We start from the raw sequence: 26874 nt of genomic DNA, 5'->3' as shown, positions 1-26874 counted from the left end.
GAATCCGACTATATTCTGTGGGATATAGCTAACTAATTACAACTAGTAAAATCCTGAGAATACAAACAGTCCTTACATATTACAAAATCACAATGTAAAGACTTTTTGGAAATAATACCATTCAAATCTATATTTTAAAATACTGTTAGATATAATTGGGTTTTTTAATGACAATAATTGATGCTGTAGAGAGGCAGGTAAGGCAGATATTTTCAAATGCTACTGCTCCTGGGAATTGAAATTGTCATAGATTTCCAGGAAGTTGATAATATATATTATGAACCTTAAAAATATTTGCATCTTATGCCTATGCTTTCATTTCCAGGAGTTTGATCAAGGAAATATTAAAAAACATATTGTCAAGAACTTATGTAAAATGATACTACTCTTAAGAGAAACAGAAACCACCCAACTTACAGTCACTGGGGCTTGGTTAATTAAATTATGCTGTTGCTATGATGGACTATTGTGTGGGCTTTCCAATCATTTGTAATGTACTTTTAACACAAAGTAATGTTAACCAGAAATTCATTATTACTGAATTCATTGGTCATCATTCTTAACACTTAGCTAAAAAATTTGAGTGAAATATACCAAAATAGGAACAGTGGCTAACCAAGATGGTGGAATTATGTATGATTGTTATTTTATTACTTCAACACCCATTTTCAACTTGTGTTTTCCACATTTTCTACATTAAAATATTACTTTGAGAATCAAAAATTTAAATATATTTAAAAGTTTTATATCAACTTTCTTTAGCCAATACCTATACTTTGGTTATCTGGAGTTTGCTTGGAAATAAAGTCAATCTTTTTATTTAAGAGAGAATTGCTAGAGTATTTCATGCTATCAACAAATAGATACTTGATGAGGCTCTTCGACTTATGATCTTATCAACATACAAGGGGGTTATATCCTGATAAAACTATTCTAAGCTGAAAATACACTAAGTAAAATGTGTATTTAATACACCTAATACTGAACATCACAGCTGCTCAGAACAGTTACATTAGCCTAACATTTGGTAAAATCATCCAACACAAAGCCTATTTTATAATAAAGTTTTCTTTATTATATCCCATGGAATGTATTGAATAACATACTGAAAGTGAAAAATGTGGCTACAGAGTAAGTGTAAGCATATCAGTTGTTTAGTTGTTTACACCCGTGATCATGTGGCTGATTGGCAGCTGCAGCTTGCTGCCACCTCCCAGCATCATGAAAGAGTACTCCTAGCCTGGGAAAAGATTAAAATTCAAAACTCAAGGCACAGCTTCTACAGAATGTTTTCACATTATGGTAAAGTCAAAAATCATAAGTCAAACCGTCATAGGTCAAACCATCATAGGTTGCATCATCATAAATCGCTAACAGTCTGTATTCTGCTATGAGAGAGAGGCAGAGGACTTCTTAAAGACAAATATTCCAGAATAAAAGGTTCTTCTTTTGGTATTACACATTAGTTGTGTTGTTTTCATTTGGGACTGGACGGAGTTTTTGTTCACATGAGCATAATGGGCCTAGTGTCATAGTTATTCCAGGACTGAGTCTACATTTCATTACCTATTGTATTAATCAAGGTTCTAGGTAAGGAAAATTGAACCACCATTGATATTTTAAGAAGAAATGAAGTTAATTCAGGGAATTGGGTGCTTACAAAGTCATTGAAAGTGTTGTACAATCACAGGCTCTGGTGTGAGTCTCCAAGAATTAACTTTAAGAACAATAATAATCTGACCAACATGGAGTACTTCTTTCTCTTACGCAGTTGGAAGGAAGAGAGTCAGGAGGTTGTATTGAGGCTATTGAATTCAACAGCATATCAGCGCGGCTGTAACCTAGGGTCAGCGATCAACATCAAAATTACCTCTTAATTCCCACTAACCTGATGACTGGATACAGAAAAGGGGCCCTGGCAGCTACTCCCAATGCAACTGCCTCTCAGCATCTATGTACCTACTGACCAGACACGGAAATTCTGCTGCAGAAAAAACGCTCCATGAATACATCGGACAGTAGAAAAGGCAAAAAAGCCAGGATGCCCTCCATCTCATTTAACCATTCCAAATTTCACTGAAGTGCATTTATTCAACAGTACCTAATTCATATTGAGGACCTGAACTGCAAAGGAGTCTGGGAAAAGTATTCCTTTCTCTTTCCTCTGGAGTATAGGAAGATACCCTAGAATGAGGTCAGGATGGATGCGGGATGCCAACTGATTATTTCTCAAGCATTTGTCAATAAAACCACTGAATAATAACTTTTCTCTTCCTCTAAGTTGATATGTCTGATATACAGTGATTTAAATTTGCCTAGGGTCAAGGCAGAAGAACACCAGCGCTAAGATACTGAGTACAATCTGGATGGTTCAGGGCAAAGCGATTGATGCTGAATATCATAAAATGCCAAGAGAGCTCAAGGAAAATACGTGAAAGTAATTCCCAGAAAAAGGGTAAAGGTTTCCATGGCCAAGCTAATGATCATGTTCTAAGTGTGCTGATAATAAGCATATGAATAGATACTCAGCATCCATTAGTCATTAAGGAAATGCAAATCAAAGCCACCAGGAGATATCATTCTGTATCCATTAGGATGACGAAAATAACAAAAAAAGACAGACAATAACAAGGGTTGGTGAGAATGTGGAGAAATTAGAACCCCAACCCATTGCTGGTGGAAATGTGAAATGGTACAGGAACTTCAGAAAACAGTTTGCAGTTTCTCAGAGATTAAACATAGGTTTACCATATGACCCAGCAATTCCACTCTTAGGTATATATCCAAAAGAACTGAAAACCTATGTCCACATATAAACTTGCACAATCATGTTCATAGCAGCATTATTCACAACAGCCAAAAAGTAGAAACAATTCAAATGTCTGTCAACTGATGAATAAATAAACAAATTGTGGTACCTTCACGCAATGGAATATTATTGAGCAATAAAAAGGAATGAAGTTCTAATTCACACTACAACATGGATAGATCTTGAAGACATTAAACAAAATTAAAGTCAGTACAAAAGAACTTCATGTTAAATTATTCCATTTATGTGAAATGTCCAGAATTGGAAAATCCACAGGGAGAGAAGATAAATTGGTGGTTCTCCCAAGCCCAGAGAATAAGGACTGACTGCTAATGGATATATTATTACATAGCTTATAACAGTATAAAAACAGAGAAATATGTATGGGTAAATATGACAAAATACATGCAATCCAAGTACATTAAAAACTGCAAAACATCCATGAGTGAAATTAAAAGGACCTAAGTAAAATAGATATACCTTGATCATGAATTGGATGACTCAATATTATAAAGGTGCCTGTTCTCCCCATATTGATCATAGATTCAATGCAATCAAAGACAAAATATCAACAGACTACTTGTAGAAGCTATTTCTTAATTTTACATAGACATGAAAAGGAATCAGAAGAGACAAAACAACTTAAAAATGGAAAACAAAACTGGCAGATTTATTCTAATTTAAAAACTTTTTATAAATCCATACAAATGAAGATAATTAATAATTGCATGAGGATAGGAAGACAGCTCAATGGAACAGAATGCATAATCCTGAAATAGACCAATGCACATACAGTCAATTAACATTTTACAAATGCACCAGGCAATTCAATGGGCAAAGGATCATAGACTCTTATACTGTACCACATGTAAAATCTAATTTGAAATGGGTCATATGTGTCATCACTATAACTGTAAAGCAATCAGAAGAAAACATTGGACAAAATCTTGATAAACATAGCATAGGCAAAAATTTCTTAAGAAGAACATAAAAGGCTAGGAAAGTGTATAATTTGGACTTCATAAAAATAAAATGTACCTGTTCTTCAAAAGAAACTCTTAATAAAATAGAAAGGCAAGCCTCCAACTGGCAGAAAATATTTGTAAAACATATCTCTAATAAAGACTTGAATTCAGAATACATACAGAAGACAAGCAACCCAATGATTTTTAAAAGTATGTGCAAAAGAATTAAAAGATATTGTACCAAAGAAGATATATAGCAACTCAGCATGTACAAAGACACTCAGCATCATCAGCAATTAGATAAATGGAAACAAAAACCACAATGAAAGACCATGACAAATCCATCAGACTGACTAAAATTCACATGACTGACCTACCTAATGGTAGTGAGGATATTAGAAATGGGAACTCTCACACATGGCTGGTAGGAATGCACAGGGTAGAGAGCCATTTTGGAAAATAGTTTGTCAGTTCCTCATGAAGTTAGCCAAACACTTAACCCAGCAATTCCACACCTAGGTATTTACCTAAGAGAAATAAAAACTTCACACAGAGATTTGTATACAAAATAGCTATACACATATATAGATATATGTGACATATATACTGTAATGTAGTGAGGAAAGGTTGATCTTTTTAACAAGTGGTGTTGGGGCCTCTGAATATCTACACAGAAGAAAAATTAATTATAATTCACACCATAAACAAAAATTACCTCCAGGAGGATTACAGATCTAAATACAAAAGGTAAAAAACTAAAAAATTTATGGAAATAACAGAGGAAAATACCTTGATACATTTGGTCAGGTTAAAACAAAGCACAAAAAGTACTAATCATAGAGGAATAAATAGATAAATGGGACTACATTAAATTTATGATCTGTTCATCAAAATATATCATTTAGATAGTGAAAAGGTAATTCAGAGAGTAGAAGATTCTATTCATCCATCCATCCATCCATCCATCCACCCACTCATCTATCCATCCATATTCAACAAAGAAATCAAATCCAGAACATAGAAGAGTCTTCAAATCCATAAGAAACAATGGAGAAAGTGCAATAGAAAAATAAGCAAGTGATTTGAGTAGATACTCCACACTAGATGATATCCAAATGAACAATAAACATATTAAAAGGTGTTCAAATTCAGTTGATGGCAAAGAATACAATTTAAAACCACAATGAGATACAATGAGATACAGCCACCAGGATGGCCAACATTTGAAATCAATCTGAGTTTTGCTGAGGATATAAAGCAACTAAAACCCCCTTATGCTATAAATAGGTGTCTATTGGTATAAGCCCCCTGGATAGCCATTTAAGGTATTCCCCTTGGCCCGGTATTTCTGTTTCCAGGTATGTGCTCCAGAGAACTACATATACATGCTTATCAAAATGTATTTACAAGAATAGCCCCAGAAGCCTTATTTATAATAGTCCCAAACTGGAAAAAAATGAGTGCCCATCTACATTAAAGTGGATTAAGATTGCAGTCAGTTTATATAATGGAATTCTAAACAGAATGAGAATGTATAAACCAAATATACACTAAATATTAGTGAATCTCACAAATAAAACAAATCAGACAAAACAGATATATTTAAGAATTCCTGTTCTATAAAACACACCCTAGTTGCACTTTCTGAAAATAACACGCAGAAGGATTAGACTGTGGCCAAGATACTTGGGCTGAAACAATGTCAAGCTCAGATGAGGAAACAGATGCCTGAATCTTTTACCCAAGTTTTTCCTTGAGTCACTAATTGACGCAAATAGGGTGGCAGTAGCAAGCTCAGAGCAGTGCCTCCCAAGGTGAGGGAAGAGGGGAGCACTCACTGAGAGCCTGAAAGGGGAACAGGGATCCCACTTGCAAACAGCAGTGTCCCTCCCGTCAACTTTACAGATTCAGAGAGAGGTAGTAAATTTCCACTAATGAGAACATTGGGGCCTCCAAACTTAGTAAATATTCCCAGCATGGGCCCCGCCAGGCCCTCTCAGTACCATTTATTGTGACTCTAGACATCTACTCCACAGTGGCCTATGACACCAGATTTCATTCCCATTCCACAGGGCAAAGAAGCCAATGGGAATTTGCCATTGCCCAAGGGGAAATTGTTCAGGTTGCAATCACCTGAGATTGGTTGAGATCACTTGGGTAAGTGCTGAATCAGACAAGCCAGAGTTCAAGTCTGAGCTTTACTACTTACCAGCAGCCTCGTTTGGGACAGATTGCTTCACCTTCTTACAGTCCAGCTTCTTTACCTGAGAAACAGAGTTCATCTTGTAAGATGGTGAAAACATAATCAGGTAAGCAAAACACCGTTAGCCCGGGGCTGGCAGGCTGCTAAGAGTCAGTACTTGCTATCTTCAGCCCTTGTGACCACCGAGCTGTTTTGTGATTACCCAGAGCTAGGAGATGTCAGAGAGACAGATTGACGCCCAGGTCTGTCCTACCCCAGAGTTGACTCTCTTGAGCACTAGTCACTCTGCCTCTTGTTCTGGGGTCAAAAAAGACTCAAGAGAATGAAACGAAACTGGAAGACCAAAAGGTCTTTCTGCAGTTTTCTCCATGTTCCCTCCAGTGTCCTCTCTGCAGGTAAATCTCAGTTTCTGTTGCTCTGTAACAAAGCTTTACATAAGGCTGTGGTGGCCGGAATGCTGCCTCTTTCCTCAACCACAGGAACATCAATTTCTACACCAGTTATAGCTTCAGAGCCCCAAAGTAACAGGCTAACCTCTCTATATCACTGGTCATGAAAGCTATGGAAAAACAGCCCGATTGGCTCAGTTCATTCAGCTGATTCTGTGGTTCAACCACCTGGGTCATATTTTAAGCAAGTCCTCATCTTGCCCACTATTCTCCAGCCACACCGGTCTTCCTGTGCCTGCTAGACCCTTTACCACCTTGGCATCCTCACAGATGCTAGAAGGTTAATACCCTTACTCTTCTTCCGCCTACTCCTGATATAGTTAATTACTACTTCTGGCCCCCAAGTATATTTAACTTACTCTGTTAATTGTTTGTCAGTCTCCCCAGTTAGCCTGTAAGTACAGGGGCTGTGTCTGTTTAGAATAACCTTAATACCTAGTACCCATAGGCATTCCTAGAATAAGATAGGAAGTCAATAAATATTTAAATAGATAAAAATGGAAGCATGCATGGCTCCCTACACCCACTGTGGAGGCATTCTACAGGATGGATCTACTCCACCTGGTTATATTCCTAAAGTAGTTGACAAGTATCGTTAGCACCCATGCGAAAATAGAGGTCTGCCTATCTTAGAAAGTGTTGCTGCATAACGGACTAATTTCTAGGTTTGGTAGAGGAGAGATCATAATCTGAATATCGATCTGTCCTCTTATTAGCTATGTGATCTTAGGCTTGTCACTTAGCCTGTCTGAGCTCTCTGCTGCCTGATCTGAAAATATAAGGGAAGTATACTTAGTATACAAATTACATGGATTCAAGGGTAGAAGTCATTGGCACATAGTAAGCACAGTAAATGGTTTTTCTATCTACACTTCTGCAAATGGCCCTTGAAGACTTTGCCTTTTTCATTCTCTCCCCTTCTGGGAATAACTCAAGAGTTACCCATATCTCTGGCACCTCTCCCCTCAGTCTTCTTCTATTTCAAGGACATTTCAGGGATTCTGCCATTTGAGAAATAGTCTAGAGATCATTTCACCGTTTCTTTTAACTATGTAATTTTTAAAATTTTTAAATTTTTTTATATTGAGGTACTGTCTTGATAATGGGTTTCAGCCTGGGCAAGTTCACTATGGATTCAGTGTGACCAAAGAAGTTGACCGCAAAACGCTCTTTGGGGTAAAAAAGGGTCTTACAAAACTGCCGTCCGCCCCATCCCTCTCTCCTTGCTCCAGCAGCAACCACCGGCCCTCCCCCTCACCTCTCTGGTACAGATAAGCCCTCTGTTGCCCACGTAATTACCCACTGATATGGAGATGAAAGATGCCAATGCACTAAAGCCTACTCCTTTACACCTCTGAGCGCCTGTTTATATGCAGATGTACCAAAGCCAGGAGAGATATTCTGGAAATATTACAATTTTACCCACAGGTACATACAATAAAATCTAGCTATATGATTTTTAAACAGCCCCCCTTGAGAAAGGAAATTACTTTAATTTTTTCCCATTTATTTCAGAGAATTTTTCTATTTGTACCTTTAAGGGTGCAGACAGAGGAATGAAAAGCCTTTTTCTCTAGAGCCCAGATCCACCCCTATGGTTCCTTAAGCAAGATACTAAACTCTCTGGAACATAGTTCCAACCCATCCACTTCACTCTCTCCCTCAGCTACCGCCCTGGGACGCCAAGTGTTTCCTTACTGGCCTCCCTGTTTGCGCTGTCGCACTTATACTTCTCCTTCCCACAGAAGCTGAATGACTTTCTGCCTGTAGATCAGGGCCTTCTCTGTTTCAACACCCACACCCCCAGGCCTCCAGGTCTCTGACCCTACTGGGAATCTGTACCCCACAGCCACACCTGATCCCCACACCTCCTCAGCTCCTCTGCGCCACTCTCCTTTGCTAGTCATACTTGAGCCACACTTGCCCTCCTTCTATCTCTCCAAATACGTGTGCTCATCCCCATTTTGCACTTACTGTTCCCTGTGTCTGAAACACGCTTCCACCCAATTCTTCCCTTGGCTGGCACCTTCATACGCATTCCTCCATAGCAAATTCTTTGCTGACTGCAAAGTTTAAAGTAATCTGCTAGTCATCACTATACTTTGTTTTCATTTTAGCACCTATTTTCTTGTTCATTTGTCTGTTACACGACTCCTCTGACTATAATATGATCTACACGAGGTCAGGAACCTTGTTGCGTTTGTTACCATTGTTTCTTGGGGGCTTAGACGGGGACTGACACCCAGCACGTGCTCACTGAATATGGTGTGAATAAATGAATGAGAGCCATATAGGTAAAAGAGGTTAAGATCACAGACTCTAAATTCAGAGTTGTCGGATTTAAACTTTTCCTCTCTCTCTTTCTAGGCAGCTCTGTTCCTTAATAAAACGGTCATAGTAATAACTGTCTCATAGAGCTCTTTCAGGTTTCAGTGAGATAACGCACAGCTATTAATATTCTGATTCCATCTTTATTTTGTGCCTTTGTTTTTCCATCTAGACAACGTTACGGCCAGAAAAGGTTTGGAAGCATCACCCTCCATTTTATTTGTTAGTTACACCAGAGACATGAAACCAGCAAATCACAGCCTCGGTGTCTCTGAATTCCTCCTCCTGGGCCTGTCTGAGCAGCAGAAACAGCAGCCCCTCCTCTTTGGCACCTTCCTAAGCATGTACCTGACCACCGTGGTAGGGAATGTTGCCATCATCCTGGCCATCGGCTCTGACCCACGCCTCCACACCCCCATGTACTTCTTCCTGGCCAACTTCTCCCTCACCGACCTGTGCTTGTCATCTGCCACGGTCCCCAGGATGCTGCTGAACATCCAGGCCCACAGGCACACGGTCTCCTACACTGGATGCCTGTCTCAGATCTACTTCTTCCTGGGGTTCATTGGTCTGGACGTTTTCCTCCTGGCAGTGATGGCATACGACCGGTTTGTGGCCGTCTGCCACCCGCTTCACTACACCTTGGTCATGAGGCCCAGACGCTGTGTGCTGCTGGTGGCCATGCCCCTGATTCTCGCTCATTCCTACTCTCTGACCCACACCCTCCTCCTGGCTCGGTTATCCTTCTGCACTCAGAACATCATCCCCCACTTCTTTTGTGAACTTCTCCCCCTGTTGAAGCTCTCTTGTTCCAGTACTTATGCCAACCGCTGTGTGCTGAGATTCTGGGGAGGGGCTTTAACCATCTTGATCCCCTTGCTGATCATCATTTCCTACATCTGCATTGTGGCTGCCATTGTGAGAGTCCCATCAGCGAGTGGGAGGTGGAAGGCCTTCTCCACCTGTGGCTCCCACCTCTCAGCAGTTTGCTTGTTCTCTGTGTCTGCTATCGGGGTGTACTTCATTCCCTCTGCTGCCGACTCGGCCGGCAAGGACAGGATTGCAGCCGTGATGTATGCAGTGGTCACCCCCATGCTGAACCCTTTCATCTACAGCCTGAGGAACAAAGACGTGAAGAGCGCCTTGGGGAGGCTCCTGAGTGGAAGGGCACTGCCGTGCCCGTGACACCAAGGGTATCACTCCGGGAACTCAGGGGAAATCAGCTTCTGTGCCTACATCCAAATCTTGCATCTGACACTTGCTAACTTTCCAATCTGTGACAAATAAAGTAGCCTCGTTGAGGCACAGTTTCCTGACTCCTAAAAGGAGGTATTACAATATTCTCTACCATGATGTTTCTGGAAGGATTAGAAGAAGAGAAAAATACATATGTATATGTAAATTCACTTGTTCCACTTATTCTTCGATCTTCATTGTCTTCAGCAATATTCAACGTATTTCCTTTGTTACGGAAAACTGGAAAACCTGGACTGGATCCCTGAGGAAGAACCAAGCGGCACTTGGAGGTCTTGGAAGGCAGAGGTTTATTTTACGCTGGCGGGCACAGAGCAGAGTGCTCCAAAGGTCTGAGCCCTGAGTTGAGCAGGGCTGTTACTTTTCTACATTTACTACAAAGCTAGGGGGGAGTCGGCACCCAGAAACTGTTGCAGTAGGAGCTATTTGGTCACTATAGATGTATTCAGGATATTAGTTATAATTTAATTTTCCTGTAAAAGTTAGCCAGATACCGTATTATAAACTAATGGGCTTCCCTGACTATGATTAACAAGCCGTTCCATACCACTGAGTCCTGGTGGGGGGGAATACATTGTTACATTATTTCAATCCCAGGCACCCAAGCACCTTGTGGTTTCTTTACATTCTTGAAGCCACAACAGAAACCCTGCTTCCTTGGCTTTCTTGGCTTCTCACCACACCTGCTAAGAGGGGGAGGGATTTGAGAACTTTCAGAGTATTTTCTCATCACCTTGAGGTAAATATTTTCATTTACAGAAGAGAAAATACAGACTCAAAAGAGGCTAAATTATTTGCTCGAAGGACACAGCTAACAAGAGGCAGAGCCAGACTTCGAACCCAGATGGCTCATTCCAAAAAGCGGAGCCTTAAGGGTCACACCATGCCTACAGACAGGAACCCATGCATTCCTCTCAAGCACCAGTTTTCTCTTTCGTGCTTCCTCCACATTGTTCGCATGCATAGTTCCAATCCACAACTCTCAATATGAGCAGATTTGAAGATCAGGGAGGCAAATAAGCTCGAGGATGGACACGTGAACAGCCTCAGAGACTCTGATGCTTCCCCAAGGGAACACTCCCTCTGCCTGAGCTGACGTCTCCAGTTAGATATTCTGAAATGACCTGTGACTCAAGCCACGTGGTCAGAGATGAGGGCACTTGCACCACGTTATTTGGGATTCTCACCGAGTTTCTTTTGCTGAACCATCATTCTTCAGCACAATGACAACGGTCTGTGTTTAGATCTATTTTAAAATACAATTGTGTCAATTTCATCACGGCATCTTCCCCAGGGATGCTGCTGAAGGGATAGCCTAACGACCAGCAGAGGATTTTTCAATGACCTACAGGAGAAATTTTGGGACTTGGGCTACACTCTGTCGATTTCTTCCCTATATAATTGTGACCCTGAGATGTCAATGACAAACTCGGAATTCTAAAATACTTTTTAAAGTGAAAATAATACTTACATTGGAGCCAGAAATACCTAGGTTAATATACCGGTTCTACCATTTTATTCCCTGTGACTTTCAGCAATTTATCAACCTCTCTGGGTATCAGTTTCCAAATATAAACAAGTGAAAAGTAATAGGAACTACAGTAACTATCATCTAAGGTTGTGAGAAATCAAAAAGATTACATGTGAAGTGCTTAGCACAGAGTCTGACACATAATGCTGCAATCTTTAAGTTCTGCTTAAAACACAAATCACACTCTATTTTCTCTGCTCTTCTCTTTTCTTCTCACTTCTTTTCCCTTCCTTATTCTGCCCTTCTCTTCCCTTCCATGACCTCTCAGAGAAGCTTGAGTTTTGCCATTTGAAATACACAAGGTGACATGTCTATCCTAACTTTTGTGCTAGTGAATGAAACTTCGCCAACAGGAAATCAGCCTCCAGCTCTGAAAAGTTATTGGGGAAATGTCTCAATACTGAGGCTATGTCATGGCTCCGACCATCTTCCCCTTTCACGGGGTGTGCAACTGCAATTTTCTGCTACTCCTTGTGCCCGTCAGTGGGTCCAGCCAGGGCGACAATAACAGCAGAAAATCCTTGACTTTTCCTGCTGCCTAAAGTCTAGCCAAACATAGACTTCACTGCCCCTACTTGCTCTCTAGTGTTTGAGGATCAACTGAATCATAAGCAAACACTGACTAAGGAATTAATGACCAGGGACCATTGTAAGTGGCAGTTCCCAGTCTGCATACAATGTAAACTATGTTAAGGAAATGACTGGGGACTCTTGAGATCAGGAACATTAGATCCCCATTTCCCTTGCCTACAGAGCAGTAGCTTCCCATTTTCCTTTCTTGATATAAATCTATGTGTTCCTCCTGCCTTGAAAAACTTCTCCTGTTTTTTGTTTTGCAGCCGCCTACCCTCATTTAAGACCCATCACAAATGTTACCTTCTGAGGGAGGTCCTCCTGGATTCATCTACCCAGAGGGAGTTAATTATTCTTTCCTGTATGTACCCTACAGACCTTTGCAAACTTCTCTGTAAAGCATTTATCTCACTCTCCTGTAAAATTCATTAATATTTATCTGTTCAGGACCATATGTTATCTGCTTGAAGATGGAAAGTGTGTCTTTAAATACTGTGATTAAAAAAGTGAGGGACTGGTGAATGAATAAACAAATAGACAAGTGACTAGAATAGAACAAAATATCCAGAAATGTTAACTTAGTGCATGATGAAGATAGAACTTAAATGGCTGGTACAAAGAGACACTGTTTAATAAGTGTACTGGGACAAATGGGTAGCCATCTGGCCTCCAAGTATTAGAAGGCAACAAAATAAATCTCTAGCTTCAGTGGTGAGAACAGCTTTCATTCAAAATCAAGTAGCCATAAAAATGGATGACTTTCAAAAATTTAAAACTTTTCCTGGCAGTGAAACACTATAAACCAAGTAAAAGATAACTGAAAAACTGGAGGAAGATATTTGCAATGTGTGTCAGAAATAAAGGCAAATAACATTTTAACCAAAGCAAAAACACACATCACCAGTAATAAAACACACCAACACTATTTACTTCCTAACATGACTTAGTAGGAAGGATAAGATTTCACTTTTGTGATATGTCAAGATGGCATAAGCGGAGTTCAATCCTGAGGAAACACCTAACAGCAAACAGAAGAATTTTCTATGAAGTAGCTGTCCAGTGTTCTTCCAAGTGTCAAAGTCATGAAGGAGACAGACAGAGGAATTATGCACAATTGAAGAAAATCGTAAGAGAAACGCAATGGGAAATCCCAGATTAGATCCTGAAAAGGGACATTGCTGGGACAAGTGACAAAATTTAAATGAAATCTGCTGATTATTTAATAGAATTTTATCAATACTAGCTCCTCAATTTGAGTAACTGCACTGTGGTAATGGAGGAGGCTGGTTATAAGGTATATGAAAATGCTTTTTACCATTTTTTGCAAAATTTGCAAGCCTAAAATGAGTTCATAACACACAAATGTAAAAGAAAAGAAAAGGAAGAAATAAAGAAATCAATACCTATAAAATATGTGGGAAAGTGACAAATATCTTAAGATTAACCACCACTCTTCTCAAAACCGTATGAGTATGAGTCGAAGAATAAATCACAAGGGAATTAAAACAATGCTTTGACAGCAAGATATTGAAAAGACAGCACTTTGAAGTTAATATGCTTCAGTTGAGCCAATGCTTAAAGGGAAATTTATCACTTTAAATACACTGACGAGACATTGATTCGTTGCTGTTAAGATGGTAATGAGGACCATACTGGTGTTGGTGAGTGGGGCAGGGTTAACACCTAGTGTGTGTACCTTCATTATCAGTAAGACTCCCCATTGTGGTGGATTGGAAATAGGTAGAGATGGAAGGAAAAGCATCACATTAAGCAGTGCCTCTGCCACTTGAAAAAAGAGGCAGTTTGAATTTAGTTCGATTTTGTTCCCTTTCCTAGACTGAAGGACAATGGCAGACTCAGGTCAGCCAGCTGTCCACTGAAGCCATCTAAATGGCTGGCTTCACATACGCATTTAAAGAAACAGCCGAAGCATGGCACATCTTGACAAGGTCCAGATTTTGACCATATGAGTTTGGGGAGCAAAGCCCTAGTAGGTCTCCTATTCTGAATTTGGTGTTCTGACAGGGGAAGGGTGGAAATGAGATGTTACTGGGACACGTGGATAGAGTGCTTTGATCTTTAGAATCATTTAAGTCCTGAGGGTGGTTGGAAGCATTCCGCATCCCCTTGACAGAGAAGAGCAAGGACCCACTGCCTGATTACCACGAAATAGTTTTATGGTAGATTTAGCATTTGGCTACAACTTCCTTCTCTCTCTGATTCCACATCCTTGCAATGTGAGTTTGTAACTCCTCCCATCAAGAAGTGCAATTTGCACCCGTAGAATATGCATTGGCTTTCAGTCTTGCTTTTGGCGGTAGGGAAACAACAAATCGGACACAAGGAAGAACTTGAAAAATGCTTGTGTTCTTGTTGTTCTTAGAACTCTGGCAACATGTGAACAAGCATAGGCCAGCCTGTCTCGTGCCTAGTGCTCCTCAATCTCCAGTAGAGCTCCGAGGTTGATGGCCTGTTGATTGCAGACACGTCGGTGAGCCTACCCAAAAATCGGCTAAACCAATTGCCCAGCCGACTGGAATCTAAAATGCTAACCCATAGAAATGTAAACTAAGTAAATGGTTGTTGTTTCCTAAACACTAAGTTTAGGGAGACTTGTTGTGACCCACTTGAAAACTGATAAAGCTCTCCTCTAAGGTGGATGACGCACACAATGTGTTGGCCTTAAAAATGCCTGCCTCCCTCATTCTCTCTAGACCAATAACCTGGAGCAGATTTCAGCATAGACCCAACAGGCAGTAGCAGGCCTGGCTACACTAATCATCAGAGGGGCGCAGGATGTGGTTCATGTTCCGACGGGGTGCAGGAACACAAATGGAGGTGTACCCTCAGGTGCTGGACAAGGACGTCTTGAAGGTCAGGCTGGGATGTTTGACACGGGAGCTCTCTCATGTGACTTGGGAGACAGGAACCCCAGTGTGAGTTCTCGTACACTGCTGCGATCAGTGATAGGGGTGGAAATAATGGTGGCCTAGGGTCAGGGGCATGCAGATGCTAGAACACGTTGGCAAGGCACTGAGAAAGGGGTCAGAATATCAGGGATGTTGCTGTAGTAGCATGCATTTATGCATTTATTATCTGACTCTAGAGAGACTGCGGCTAACTATGATCCCCAGCAAGGGGCAGAAGACACTCCCTTCACTCCAGTGACAAAGGACATTAGTGAAGAGGACCACAGAATCACTGAAAAGTGGACTATGGGGTCCTCCTCCCTGGGGCAGAATTGATAGAAAATGTTAACATAGAGCTTGACTGCCTGGAATCAACAGGGATAAGATTATTCTGGGGTATCAGAGACCCAGGTGGCAGCATTTAGCCAACAGAAGTCATGTGAATGAAAATACTTAATACTGAATTGTGCAACAAGCCAGATCTCCTAAAGGGACCTGTTGAAATGGCTAATAGACCATGTTTCTAGGGCTGAGATAAATGGGAAGTCACAGAGGGAACTGCTTTAATTATATAACAAAAAATTTTAAAATAGTATACAGAAAGCTGATGGTTGCTTTTACAATAAAAAATCATAATCCGTCACTCAGCTTCAGCCAGATGTAAGGTACAGAGCAAGCCATTAAACAACGGAAATGCTCTGTTTGGGACTAGGCTGGAGCAGGTCCAAGGAATGAAAGGGATGGGCAGCCCAGATCCGCATGTTCTCCACCTCGGTTTCATCTTCCTTTCATTCAGCTCACACTGTTGGCTTGTTGGGGTGAAACACACCTGAACCTGGGTTACGGATTAAATCATGACCCGTTGTGCTGAGCTGAAAATGGATGGATGGATACTGCCAAGAATATATTCTGCCATGCACAATCCCACCCAAGGGTGACTCAAAGGGCAGCGGTGATGGGAAATCCTTCCAGGGGGCAGAGTGTTAAGCAATCCACTTGCTTATCTTTTTTGAATGTGGGTAGAAGCAAAAAATAAGAATATAAACCGACTCTTTGGAAGTGATGAATGCCTCACTCTGATAACGGTGTTAGTATAATTTAAAATAATGCCTAAATGTGAACTAAACATTATCCAGGGATAGAACTGTGCATAGTATGCAGCAGGTCCTGAAGGACTTTTACGGAGAGGTAGAGTATTACAGCAGAGCAAGAATAAAACATTGAATTAGGTATAAAAGGATTAAACCATGATTAAGTACTTAGGGATTTCTTGATGCTGCCAACATGCTCTATCCTACACTGATTTTTGTCTCAATAGCATAAATAATGAGCTAGATATCATCATACCTATTTCATCTGTCCTTTGGCTGCCAGGAAGGAAATCCTTTATCAGTATTCTCACATTTGGTTGTACTAGGACAACCTGCTTTTTTCTGTTCTTATGAAAGATGCTAGAGTCTTTTCTCTAAAGAGTTCTGGAACTCCAAGATTCAAAAGCATTAATCTGCAGCCAGAATCCAAAAGCACTGGCAACAGAAAATTGGGAGAGAGAGCCACAAAGAACAGTATTGATTAAAATGCTTTATGGAAATGGAACTGGGAAAGAAAAGGTAAGATCCACATTCAGAGAGATAACCACTAGGAAATGAAACATTTCCAGGATTGGGCTGGGATGGCTCCAAACACTAGCATGACCTCTCATGGTGAATGCCTTTCCCTATGGAACCTTCACTCTTTCTGCACCAGTTTAAGTGAGTTCAGATTTTAAGGCTCAATAAAATGTCACTTTGTGGGTAAAACTGCACCTGAGCACATTCGGGCAGATTATTTTCCTTTCTTCTGTGCTCCAAAATTTATTATGGCAACTATGACCATCTGACTTCATTAACACTAAATTGAACATGTATAAGCATCAGCACATGTGTATTAACTTAATACGAATGTCTTTCAGTACAAACATTAGCACTGAGAGGCAGGATTCTACAACCTGTGAGAGTTTGGACTCCAGAGTCGGACAAGAAACAAATCTCAACTTTCCCTTCCCATTTACTAGCTCTAGTTCCCATCTGTACAACGTGATAATCATAGTACCTAACCCAAGATAGTTATAATTGGGGAACTAAATGGCATAATATATTTAGAGAGTTAAAAACATGGAATGAAATAAATAGTATGACTTAAGGACAAGCCATCATGATTGGACCTGCACTATGGTTAATATATGTGCAACTATGTATCACATGGAAAGGTGTGGCTGACACTGTACCTGGCAAATGGGAGCAATGAAAAAATTCTGATTGATTGTCTGTTAAAAGTATTCACAGCTTAGAATAACAGAAAGCAAAAGAAGTTCTAATTGAGCTTGCACCTGTTTAGCTAGGATCACCCTAACACGAGTGAGATATTTATATTTACAAGACAGTACAAGTCCTTTATGAAATACACTGACCACACACAATATCAGCTTTTGAGGTTTAAGTGAATGAGTCTGGATCACTTTTCCAATAAAACCTAAGCAAATATGATAGGGGATGATACTACTTCATAAACACATGGATTGGCTAGAGAATAGCTTCAAAATATGGGTATGGGATTAAAGCCCTTGAGAAGGCAATGTATGAATTACAAAAAGCTTCCTCAGTGCTGTCTTCATGTCATTGTTCCTGAGGCTGTAAATGAAGGGGTTCAGCATTGGAGTCACCACAGTGTAAAATACAGCTGCAACCCTGTCCTTACCCGCTGAGTGTGATGAAGGAGGACACAGATAGACACCGATGGCTGCGCCATAAAACAGGAACACAACAGTGAGGTGGGACCCACAAGTGGAGAAGGCCTTTTGCCTGCCAGAAGCAGCTGGGACCCTGAGGATGGTGGAGATGATGTGTGCATAGGACAAGATGATCAGGGAGAGTGGGGCAGTGAGTATCAGAGAGCCCACAGTGAACAGGGCTACCTGGTTGGTGCTGGTGTCTGAGCAGGAGAGCTGCAGCAGAGGGACCACATCACAGAAGAAGTGCCGGATGGTGTTGCCTGCACAGAAAGAAAGCCTTGCCATAAGCAGAGTGTGTAAGAGGGCAGCGAGGTTGGTGAGGACCCAGCACGTCACGAGAAGGAGCACGCACACAACAGGACTCATGAGTGTGGAGTAGTGAAGAGGCCTGCAGATGGCCACATAGCGGTCATAGGCCATCACCCCCAAGAGGAAGTCATCCAGTGCCCCAAACGTCATGAAAAAGTGCATCTGGGCCAAACACCCCCCATATGGTATGGTCTGACTATGTGTCTGCATGTTCACCAGCATCTTGGGGACTGTGGTGGAAGAGAAACAGGCATCAGCAAAAGAGAGGTTCGCCAGGAAGAAGTACATGGGGGTGTGGAGGTGAGGGTCAGAGCCGATGGCCAGAATGATGAGCAGGTTCCCCAACACGGTGACCAGGTACATGCCCAAGAAGGTGCCAAGTAGGAAAGGCTGCTGCTCTGGCCTCTCAGAAAGACCCAAGAGGAGAAATTCAGTGATACTGGACTGGTTGCTTTGGTCCATGACACCACTCGTTCTAGAAAGGGCAAAAAAGAGGTATAGGAAATTTGTAGAAACAGGTATACTTGTGGCCCTCAGTGATAGTCATCTTCTACTCAGTAGACATGACTATATCAGGTCCCTATACCCTCCCTCCTGGATCACCCCTAACTCTTCCCTACTCCTTGATCCACTTAGGGAGGGAAAGCAAGCAGACAATGGTATTAGAACACGAAAGCAGAGTGACAGGTACTGGTTGGGGAGGTAAGCTCCAGGTTCCTTCCACCTTGCTATGCAGCACATAGACATTAAGAGCTGCCATTCGTTGAACCCAAAGCACTGTGCACTGCAACACCTAACTGAAGGCTCTGCGAGGAGCATGCTTTCTTACCTGCGTATCACAAAAGGATAATACAAGGCTCAGTGATACAAAGTCAATTTCAGAAAGTCACAAAGAAAACAGTAAATACAGTTGGGATTCTGAGGCCCATTCCCATGCCCTTGAACACCCTGCATCACGACCACCTCCGAGTTTAACCTTTTCTTCTGTAGGTGGCAGACAGGTGACTCACTCTCCAAGGAAGTAGCTCCCGCTGCTTAACTCCGGATGAGCTGAGAGACAGGACACAGGCGTTTTCGGAGAGAAAATATACCCCTCCCCTTGCAGCTCTCCCCATATTCATCTGGCCCAAATAACATTTACCACTGGAGGAGCCCACCCTGCTCCCGGGCTCTCCCTCTTGATCTCACAGGACCATGCTTCAGGCTCTTCTTGGCTTCTGGTAAATGAGAAGGGTGAGGGGACCCGGGGCTGCAGGCTGCACTGCGCCAGCTGAGAGCAGCCACCCAGGTTGAGTGACAGTATTAGATGTGCTTTGTGCATGTTGTCACAGAAGGGTTTCCAGGTTCTGGGCCTCTGGAGTATGACTTTCCTGGCTGGTCCTCAGAGACAAACATGAAGTAATTGCTCTAGCTTCATGCTTTGGCTCCCGAGGAGCAGGGGAGGAGGGAATGCAGAGCACAGCTGGTGGCTTCGCATTTGATAAGTTTTGTCCCCAGGGATGTTTGTGGATTTCTATTCTTAGTGCAGTGGTTGCTCTGGGGTATCTCCTGGGAAAGCTGGAAACTGTGGCAGAAGGGAGTTAGAACAGGAACTGGAGCACAACACACTCTGATTCCAAATCTGGCCACATGATTTCCTGGCTCTGCTACCTTGGGGTGGATTGTTTGACTTGGATGAGCTTTAGGGATTTCAAATTCTTGCTAAGAGGGTGATTAGCTTGAACTGCTAGCTTCCATCTACCAAAATAATCTTTGAGAAACAGTTGAGCAAAAAAAAAAAAAATTAGGAAATCACAAGAATATCCAAACAGGAGAAACTCATGGGGATAAGAAAGAACATAATGAGATGGAAGTGATGTGGCAGCAGAAAGCTAGGTTGAGACTTTGATTATGGAGGAGTTCTATTGCTTTTCTATGAAAGGATATTGGGAAAAAGATAAATTCAAGTCTGCTCTTGCCTCCCTCTGACTCTGCTTGGGTAATTACACTCTTCCCCTGATGTATGAATGGTTGACAGAAGTTTAGACTTCTACACCAAAGTCCTTCGGGATAATGAAATTGAGGAAAGTAGATGTTGAGTGACTAGTCTAAGTCATTCCCTCTTCAATCTCCCCACCGAATACCCAGGGTTTAAGTATTACTATAAGGAGACTTCTTTCAAATCATTTCTGTTTTATCCTTGTGGTTTGAAGGTAAAGATATGTCAGAAAATGTTGGTAAATGGAATGCTAAAAAACAGGAGAAAATAACTGTTGTTCGTGATAAAGGCAGCTTTCCCTCTTAGGGCTCCTCCTACCTTCTTAAATTCCCAGGATTGACAGGGATTTTTATCCATTCCATCTGCACATTGCCAGAAAGAATACCCAATACTCCTTGGGGAATGTGAATGTACAGGATAATAATGCAACTATCTCAAAAGCCAAACAAGAAGTAACACAACACAGAGTATGAAACCAGAGGACCAATAATTTAAAATGCATGCAAGGAAACAAAAATGCATTCACAGGAAAAAACTAATTAATAGAAACTATCCCTAAGTAAAGTATAAACGTTGGTGTTACTAGATAAAGAGCTTAAATCAACTGTCTTTCAATATATTTGAAGAACTCAAGGAATGCAGGGAAGTAATATGTCAACAAATAGAGAATATCTAAAATCTGATAGAGTTTAAAAAGGAACTAAATAGAAAGGCTGGGGATGAAAAGCCCAACATTTGAGATGATAGATAATAAATACACTAAAAGGGTTCAACAGGACTTAAGCAGGCAGAAGAAAAAAATCAGCAAACTTGAAGAGAGGTCAAATGAAATCATCCAGTCTGAGGAACAGAAAGAGAAAAGAGTGAAAAACAAATGAAAAGAGCTGGAGAGACCCGTAGGACACCACAAAACATACCAGCATATGCATGTTAGGAGTCTAAGAAGGAGAGAAGAGAGAAAAATAGGTAGAAAGAGTAGTTGGAAACGTAATGATTTTAAAAACTCCCCAAATTTGATAAAAGTCATAAATCTACACATTCAAAAATCTCAAAGATCTCCAGGTGGGTAAATGTTTAGAGACCCACACTGAGACCGATTACAATCAAACTGTTGAATACGAAGAGTCTTGAAGGCAGCGAGAGAGAAGCTGGCCGTCATGTACAAATGGGCTTTAATAAGAATAACAGCTGATTTTTCATCAGAAAACATGGAGTCCATAAGGCAATGGGATGATAAAGCTAAAATTCTTAGAGAAAAAAATGTCAACCACGAATTCTCTAGCTGACATAAACAAACAAACAAACAAACAAATAAATTTCAAAGATGAAGGAGAAATTAAGAAATTTTCAAATAAGAAAAAGGTTAGGGTGTTTCTTTAAGCAGTCCTGCCCTATAGAAATGCTAAAGGAAGTCCTTTAGGCTGAAATGAGAGATAATAGACAGTAATTCAAAGCCATATGAAGATAAACCTCACTGATGAACATAACTACATAGTTAAATATAAAAGCCAGTATTATTGCATTTTTGGTTTGTAAGTCCTCTTTGTTTTCAATATGATTAAAAAACAATTTTATAAAACAGTAACCATAAATCTATGTTAGTGGACACACAATCTATAAAGATGTCATTTGTGACAATACAATACAAAAAGGGAGGGATGGCAATAGATAAGAGCAGTGCAATAGATATTGAAGTGTATGTGGTACTAACTCAAACTACATTGTTTTAAGTTTAAGATGACAATTAGAATCTCCAAAGTAACCACTGAGAAAAATATTTAAAATATATACACAAACTAAAATATACACTACATTAAACAACAAAGGAGGCACTATTAGAAAGTTTACCAATTAAAAATATAAATAGCATGAGAAAACCAAATAGGAAAATGGCAGAAGTGAGGACTTCCTTATTGATAAGGTAAATGATAATTATCTAAAATGGAAATGGATTATAATCCTGATTAAAAGGCAGAGATTAAAAGGCAAAATGGATTTTTAAAAAAAGGGTGATCCATCTATATACTGTTTATGAGGCACTCATGTTAAATACAAAGATACAAAGGAGTTGAAAATTAAAAGATGGAAATAGATACTCCATCAAATCGTAACTGAAAAATAACTAGGGAAGCTATGCTAATATCAGACAAAATGGACTTTAAGTCAAAAACCATTGCAAAAGACCAAGAAGACTATTTTATATTGATTAAAATGTTAACCATAAAGATGTAACATTATCAACATATGCATCTAATAACAGACCTTGAAATATATGAAGCAAAACTTGACAGAATTACAAGACAAATGAACCTGATATAAGTTGAATAGACATTTTACTAAAATAGAAAAGATGCCCAATAAGAGCCTTTAGGAAAATGCAAATCAAAACTACATTACATATCCACTAGGATGGACATGATTTTTTTTCAATGGAAAATATGAGGTATTGGCAGCATGGAGAAGTTGGAACCCTCATACCATGCGGGTGAGAATGCAAGTGGTGCGGCCACAGTGGCAAACGGTTTGGTTCTTCCTCTGTTAGATAAACATAGAACCGCCTATGATCCAGCCAACCTGAGCCTTCCGGCATATTCCACCAATAAGAGGTCACCTCTGTTGTCCTAAGTCCCTTGCCAGGTGTCATGCCAGAGGAGGTCACATGTCTCCTGGATCCTCTGGCCACCAGAGGAGCCCCTCGGACTCAACTAAATAAACAACAAAGGAAGTTCATATATGTCTGAGCGGTAGTGCCATAACCACACAGGATGGAGCTGCATGAGGGATGCCATGTCACTCCTCAACTGGCATATCCCGGAGCAAGGATGGGACCCAAGGGTCAGTACAAGCGGCAAAAACCCAGGCAGCCATCTTGGAATTAGAGGTTGCTCTGAGACAACCGGCCCCGGTTACACATCTGCAGCAGCTGGTCATTGCCTCTAGTCTGGTCATTGGGTCTAGCCAGTGGGAACAATAATTTCTTATTCAGGGTTGCCCTTTTTTGGTAAAGAACTCTGGGAATTCCTTGCCTTTCAAATATCAAAGGAACAAATTAAGATCACACCTGTCTCTGCACACACCTAGACTCAGACGACTGAGGACCAATACGACACTAAGCTGATAGATATGCACAAATTTTAGAGCCCAAGGCCAAACTTTCTCAAATGACAGTCTGGATTCCATTTCTTTCCTTTCCATTTCTTTCTGTTTCTTTCCTTCCATTTCTTTCCATTTCTTTCCTTTCAATGGGCCTCTGAAACGCCAGGTCACAGAGGAGCCTCTGGACTTCAGTCTTGGGCTGCATGGCAAAGAGAAATCCTTTTCCTCTGTCGTGGCTCCAACAGCAACAAACACATGCGCCTGTGTGAAAAGACCCATCACCAGCTATACAACCACTGGAGGGACATCCCTGCAGATTCCACAGTGTACTGGGAAGTAGATTTTATTGGGCCACTGGCACCAAACTGCTAGTGCCAACTTATAATGCCTTGACTTGATAGATTTCTACCCTGGCATCTTACCCAGCCCCCCAGACATTGACAGCACAACCTACTGTATAGGGCATCCCTAAAGCACTCCTTCTGCAGTTCCAAACAATGCTGATAATGACCAAGACACTAACTGGACTCAAACTGCACCACACTGGGCTCTTGAACAAGGCATTCAATGGACTTCTCCTTCCCTACTGGCCTCTGGCTGCCGGTTTCAGAAAACACCACAATGACCTGCTTACTAACAATTACAAAATAATATATAGGCTTCTAAATGGGTATGCCTGGTGTTAATGGCCCTCTTTATACTAAGTTCTGACCCTTGAGCCTCTCTACTTTATATCAAAATGAAATAAAACACTCTAATCACCTATCCTTGCTCTCTGTAGTGATATCTAGCATGGCAGAATTTGTGAAGACAGTTTTGAACAAGGCATTCCCCCATTAACTCCCCTTTCTCATTCTATCCCCATTACAATTGGGATGGAAGCCAGACTGAGGACAGACTGTGAGTTATGAACCACTCACATATGTCCATGGCGAGACGCTATAGCTGTTCTGCCACTCTGATAATATGCTTAGGTTGCAAGCTCTGCCAAAATTTTCAGGCTCGCTTATTTCATTCTTATTTCATTAATAATGCCAATCATAACCTCACTCAGAAAGTGGAGTTCACTGTTCCAACCTACACCTGCAACAGTGTGGATCACAGAGAGGCCAAGAAATAGTAAAATTGGTCTTATCCAAATGCAACTTCCTTTAATAAAGGCATGCTCCCCTCAGCCAAAGACATCTGGAAAGGGGGTATCAACTAGTCCAGACTACCCCCTTTTAGCCAGCATCCCCAAGTGTCAAAGGTCATAGCACCACATAGTACAGATGCTGTTACTTAGACTTCATGATTTTAATAGCCTGGGAACAACCACTTTGGATAATAGCTTTGGACTAGAACACTGCAAGCTGTTGGGTGGACCCCACCTAGCAATATGACAGCCTCTGGGTTATATTTCAGCCATGCTGCCTCCCACAATTATTTGGGCTGTTCAGCACCACAGCCATACCCAGTCATTAGCTGATGCCATAATTGCAGTTCCATGTTGCTGGTAAATTTTCTACAGAGTTGAAAGCAGTTCCTATTGGTCATTCTAAACTCACAAGGCAGCCACATCACACAGGATGCTTATTCATGCCGCAGTGTTAAGTCTCTTGATTTAATGTCCCTATGTCCAGACCTCATCTTTCAAAACACATGTCAAAGCATAATTGAAAGGGGAATGGGAAACCTAAGGTTGGGATGCAAACAACAAGCGCCTTTAGAACTATTTTATCTCCAACATCATGCCAATATAGCAGCAACTTTCCTGTATCAAGGGGTGTGTCATTTTCCAGCTGCTTTTATACATTTCTGCACCTCCCTGAGCAGTGAGACTTTATGCCTCAAAGATTGTTACACACTCAGTGAGATCCATAACCTCAGCCAACATCATGACAGCCTGAAGGGCCTCCAGATGACATCATATGACATTAATGAGATCTGCAGCTGGGCCCTGCCTGAGGCTGTCATCACACCTACGTCTGGACTTAACACTATTGATGACATCAGACTCAGCTGAATTCATCCCTGCATGTAGCAGCTGACCCACAGTTGGGCCCGTGCAGTATGATGATGTCAGCCCTTTAGCTGGATCCATCCCTTAAAATGAGGTCAGACCCCCAGCTGCCCTCACCTGTGATGCTGACCTTGATCCACCCACTGGACTCACCCAGGTGGAGGTCTCTGTGATCTGCAGCCCTCTGCGCGTCTCTGTCAGAGCTCCCTTCACCCTCTAAGCCCTCCTGCTCTTCTCTCCCTTCTTCACCACCCCCACCCCCACCCCAACCATCACAGGCTACTTTCCCCTCTCCTTCCACCTCTGCACCTCAAGCTCCTCCCCCGGACTCTGCACTTCTAGCCCGGCTCTCTGATAATACCGCTGTTATCGAAGGATGCATTACACAATAATTTTATGTAAGCCATCCTGAGTGAAAGCCATGTTTTAGAGCATAGGAATCTTGGGGTGTGCCTTAGAGAACCCCCTCAACTGCCAGGCCATGTTGAGCCTATCCAACTGGTCTCAAAGAAGCCTTCAGATTAACACAGCCCACCCTCTCTCCCTCTCTGGTGGGCCTCATTTCTGAACCTAAACCCTGGAGGGTCTCCCGGCCTTGCCCTTAGACACTAACCCCAGCTGTCCGGAGCAGCCCCGTACTTCGTCCTCATCCAAATGCTCCCTGGCAGCATATTGGCTCTTGACTGCCCAGGCGAAATGCTAAGTGTGAGCTTTTAGTCCATGAAGGATTTTTTTTTTTTGGCTAAGTATCCCTCACTCCTACGCTAATTTATTCTTCCAACTCAGGCTTTTTCTCATAATTTGATTTATACTCTGCATTTTGAGTTCTTGCCCCTAAACAAAGTTCACCAACATTATTCTCACCCGCAGGCCCTCATTCAATCCAATTACTCAGTTGCCCTTATTCTGCTGACCAGTTGGGGGCCACTGGTGCTGCCGTGGAGGCCACAACATTACACGACAAATGAAATCATTGATGTCAATGAGGAATTGTGCACAATAATATCCAAGTTGCCACAACCCTCAGAGCCCTGAATGACGGGCAATGCTCCCTGGCAGCCATGGCTGCTGATAGCGCCTAGCCTTAGGTTATCTGCTGGCTGGCCAAGGGGGCTTTTGTCTCCTTACAGGTCCTTATTGCAACACGTGGAAAGACAGTAAGGCGAAATCACTCAGGTAGCACAGCACACGGTCTCTTTCTCCTGAAGAAACCTTTACTCTATCCCACCTTTTAAGCACTACAAACTCCAAAAGCCAATCCCTCTGCTTTTATGAACCCAACTCAGACCACCCAGCTCTCCCCGAGGTGTCCTTTGTGTGAGTAATAAACATTCTCCTAACTTCTCTCCCTGCTGAAGCATGAAGAGCTTCTGACATGTGAACTAAATCATGTGCCTTCTGATAATGTGCGCGGTGGTGTGCCTACTGAGATGTATAGTCTGAATCTAGAATTCACGCACACACACACACACACACACACACACACACTAAAGCAAATATGGTAAAACGTTAGCTGTCATGCAGTGAGGAAGAGGGGATACAGGATTTCATACTATTATCCTTACAACTTTTTTGTAAGTATGAAGTCATTTAAAAATTAAGTCAAAAAATAGTGTGAGTACCAGCTAGAATCATGTCTAAGAAAAGTTTGAACTTGGAATTGTGCCCGAGAAGAAAGGAGTCCAAGACATATCTGGC

At 41.5% G+C, this 26874-nt stretch overlaps 2 protein-coding genes across 2 annotated transcripts; one reads left to right on the top strand and one right to left on the bottom strand.

Moving 5' to 3' along the window:
- The first annotated feature begins 8994 nt into the window (after positions 1-8994).
- LOC140844958 (olfactory receptor 1f45-like) lies at positions 8995-9939 on the top strand. Its single transcript, XM_073218138.1, has one exon. It carries the CDS (start codon positions 8995-8997, stop codon positions 9937-9939), a length of 945 nt encoding a protein of 314 aa, XP_073074239.1.
- Positions 9940-17614: 7675 nt separating this feature from the next.
- On the bottom strand, positions 17615-18577 carry LOC108387416 (olfactory receptor 1N2-like). Its single transcript, XM_017645673.3, has one exon. It carries the CDS (start codon positions 18560-18562, stop codon positions 17615-17617), a length of 948 nt encoding a protein of 315 aa, XP_017501162.3. The 5' UTR covers positions 18563-18577.
- Positions 18578-26874: the final 8297 nt, after the last annotated feature.

Source organism: Manis javanica, chromosome 2 (assembly GCF_040802235.1).
Source record: "Manis javanica isolate MJ-LG chromosome 2, MJ_LKY, whole genome shotgun sequence".
Taxonomy (NCBI): domain Eukaryota; kingdom Metazoa; phylum Chordata; class Mammalia; order Pholidota; family Manidae; genus Manis; species Manis javanica.
Note: the sequence above shows the minus strand (reverse complement) of the source record. Positions and strands in the feature narration are given on the sequence as shown.

What these genes read in the sequence shown, in the direction of transcription:
- LOC140844958 (XM_073218138.1), top strand. Translation starts at nt 8,995, where the DNA reads ATGAAACCAGCAAATCACAGCCTCGGTGTCTCTGAATTCCTCCTCCTG.
- LOC108387416 (XM_017645673.3), bottom strand. Translation starts at nt 18,562, where the DNA reads ATGGACCAAAGCAACCAGTCCAGTATCACTGAATTTCTCCTCTTGGGT.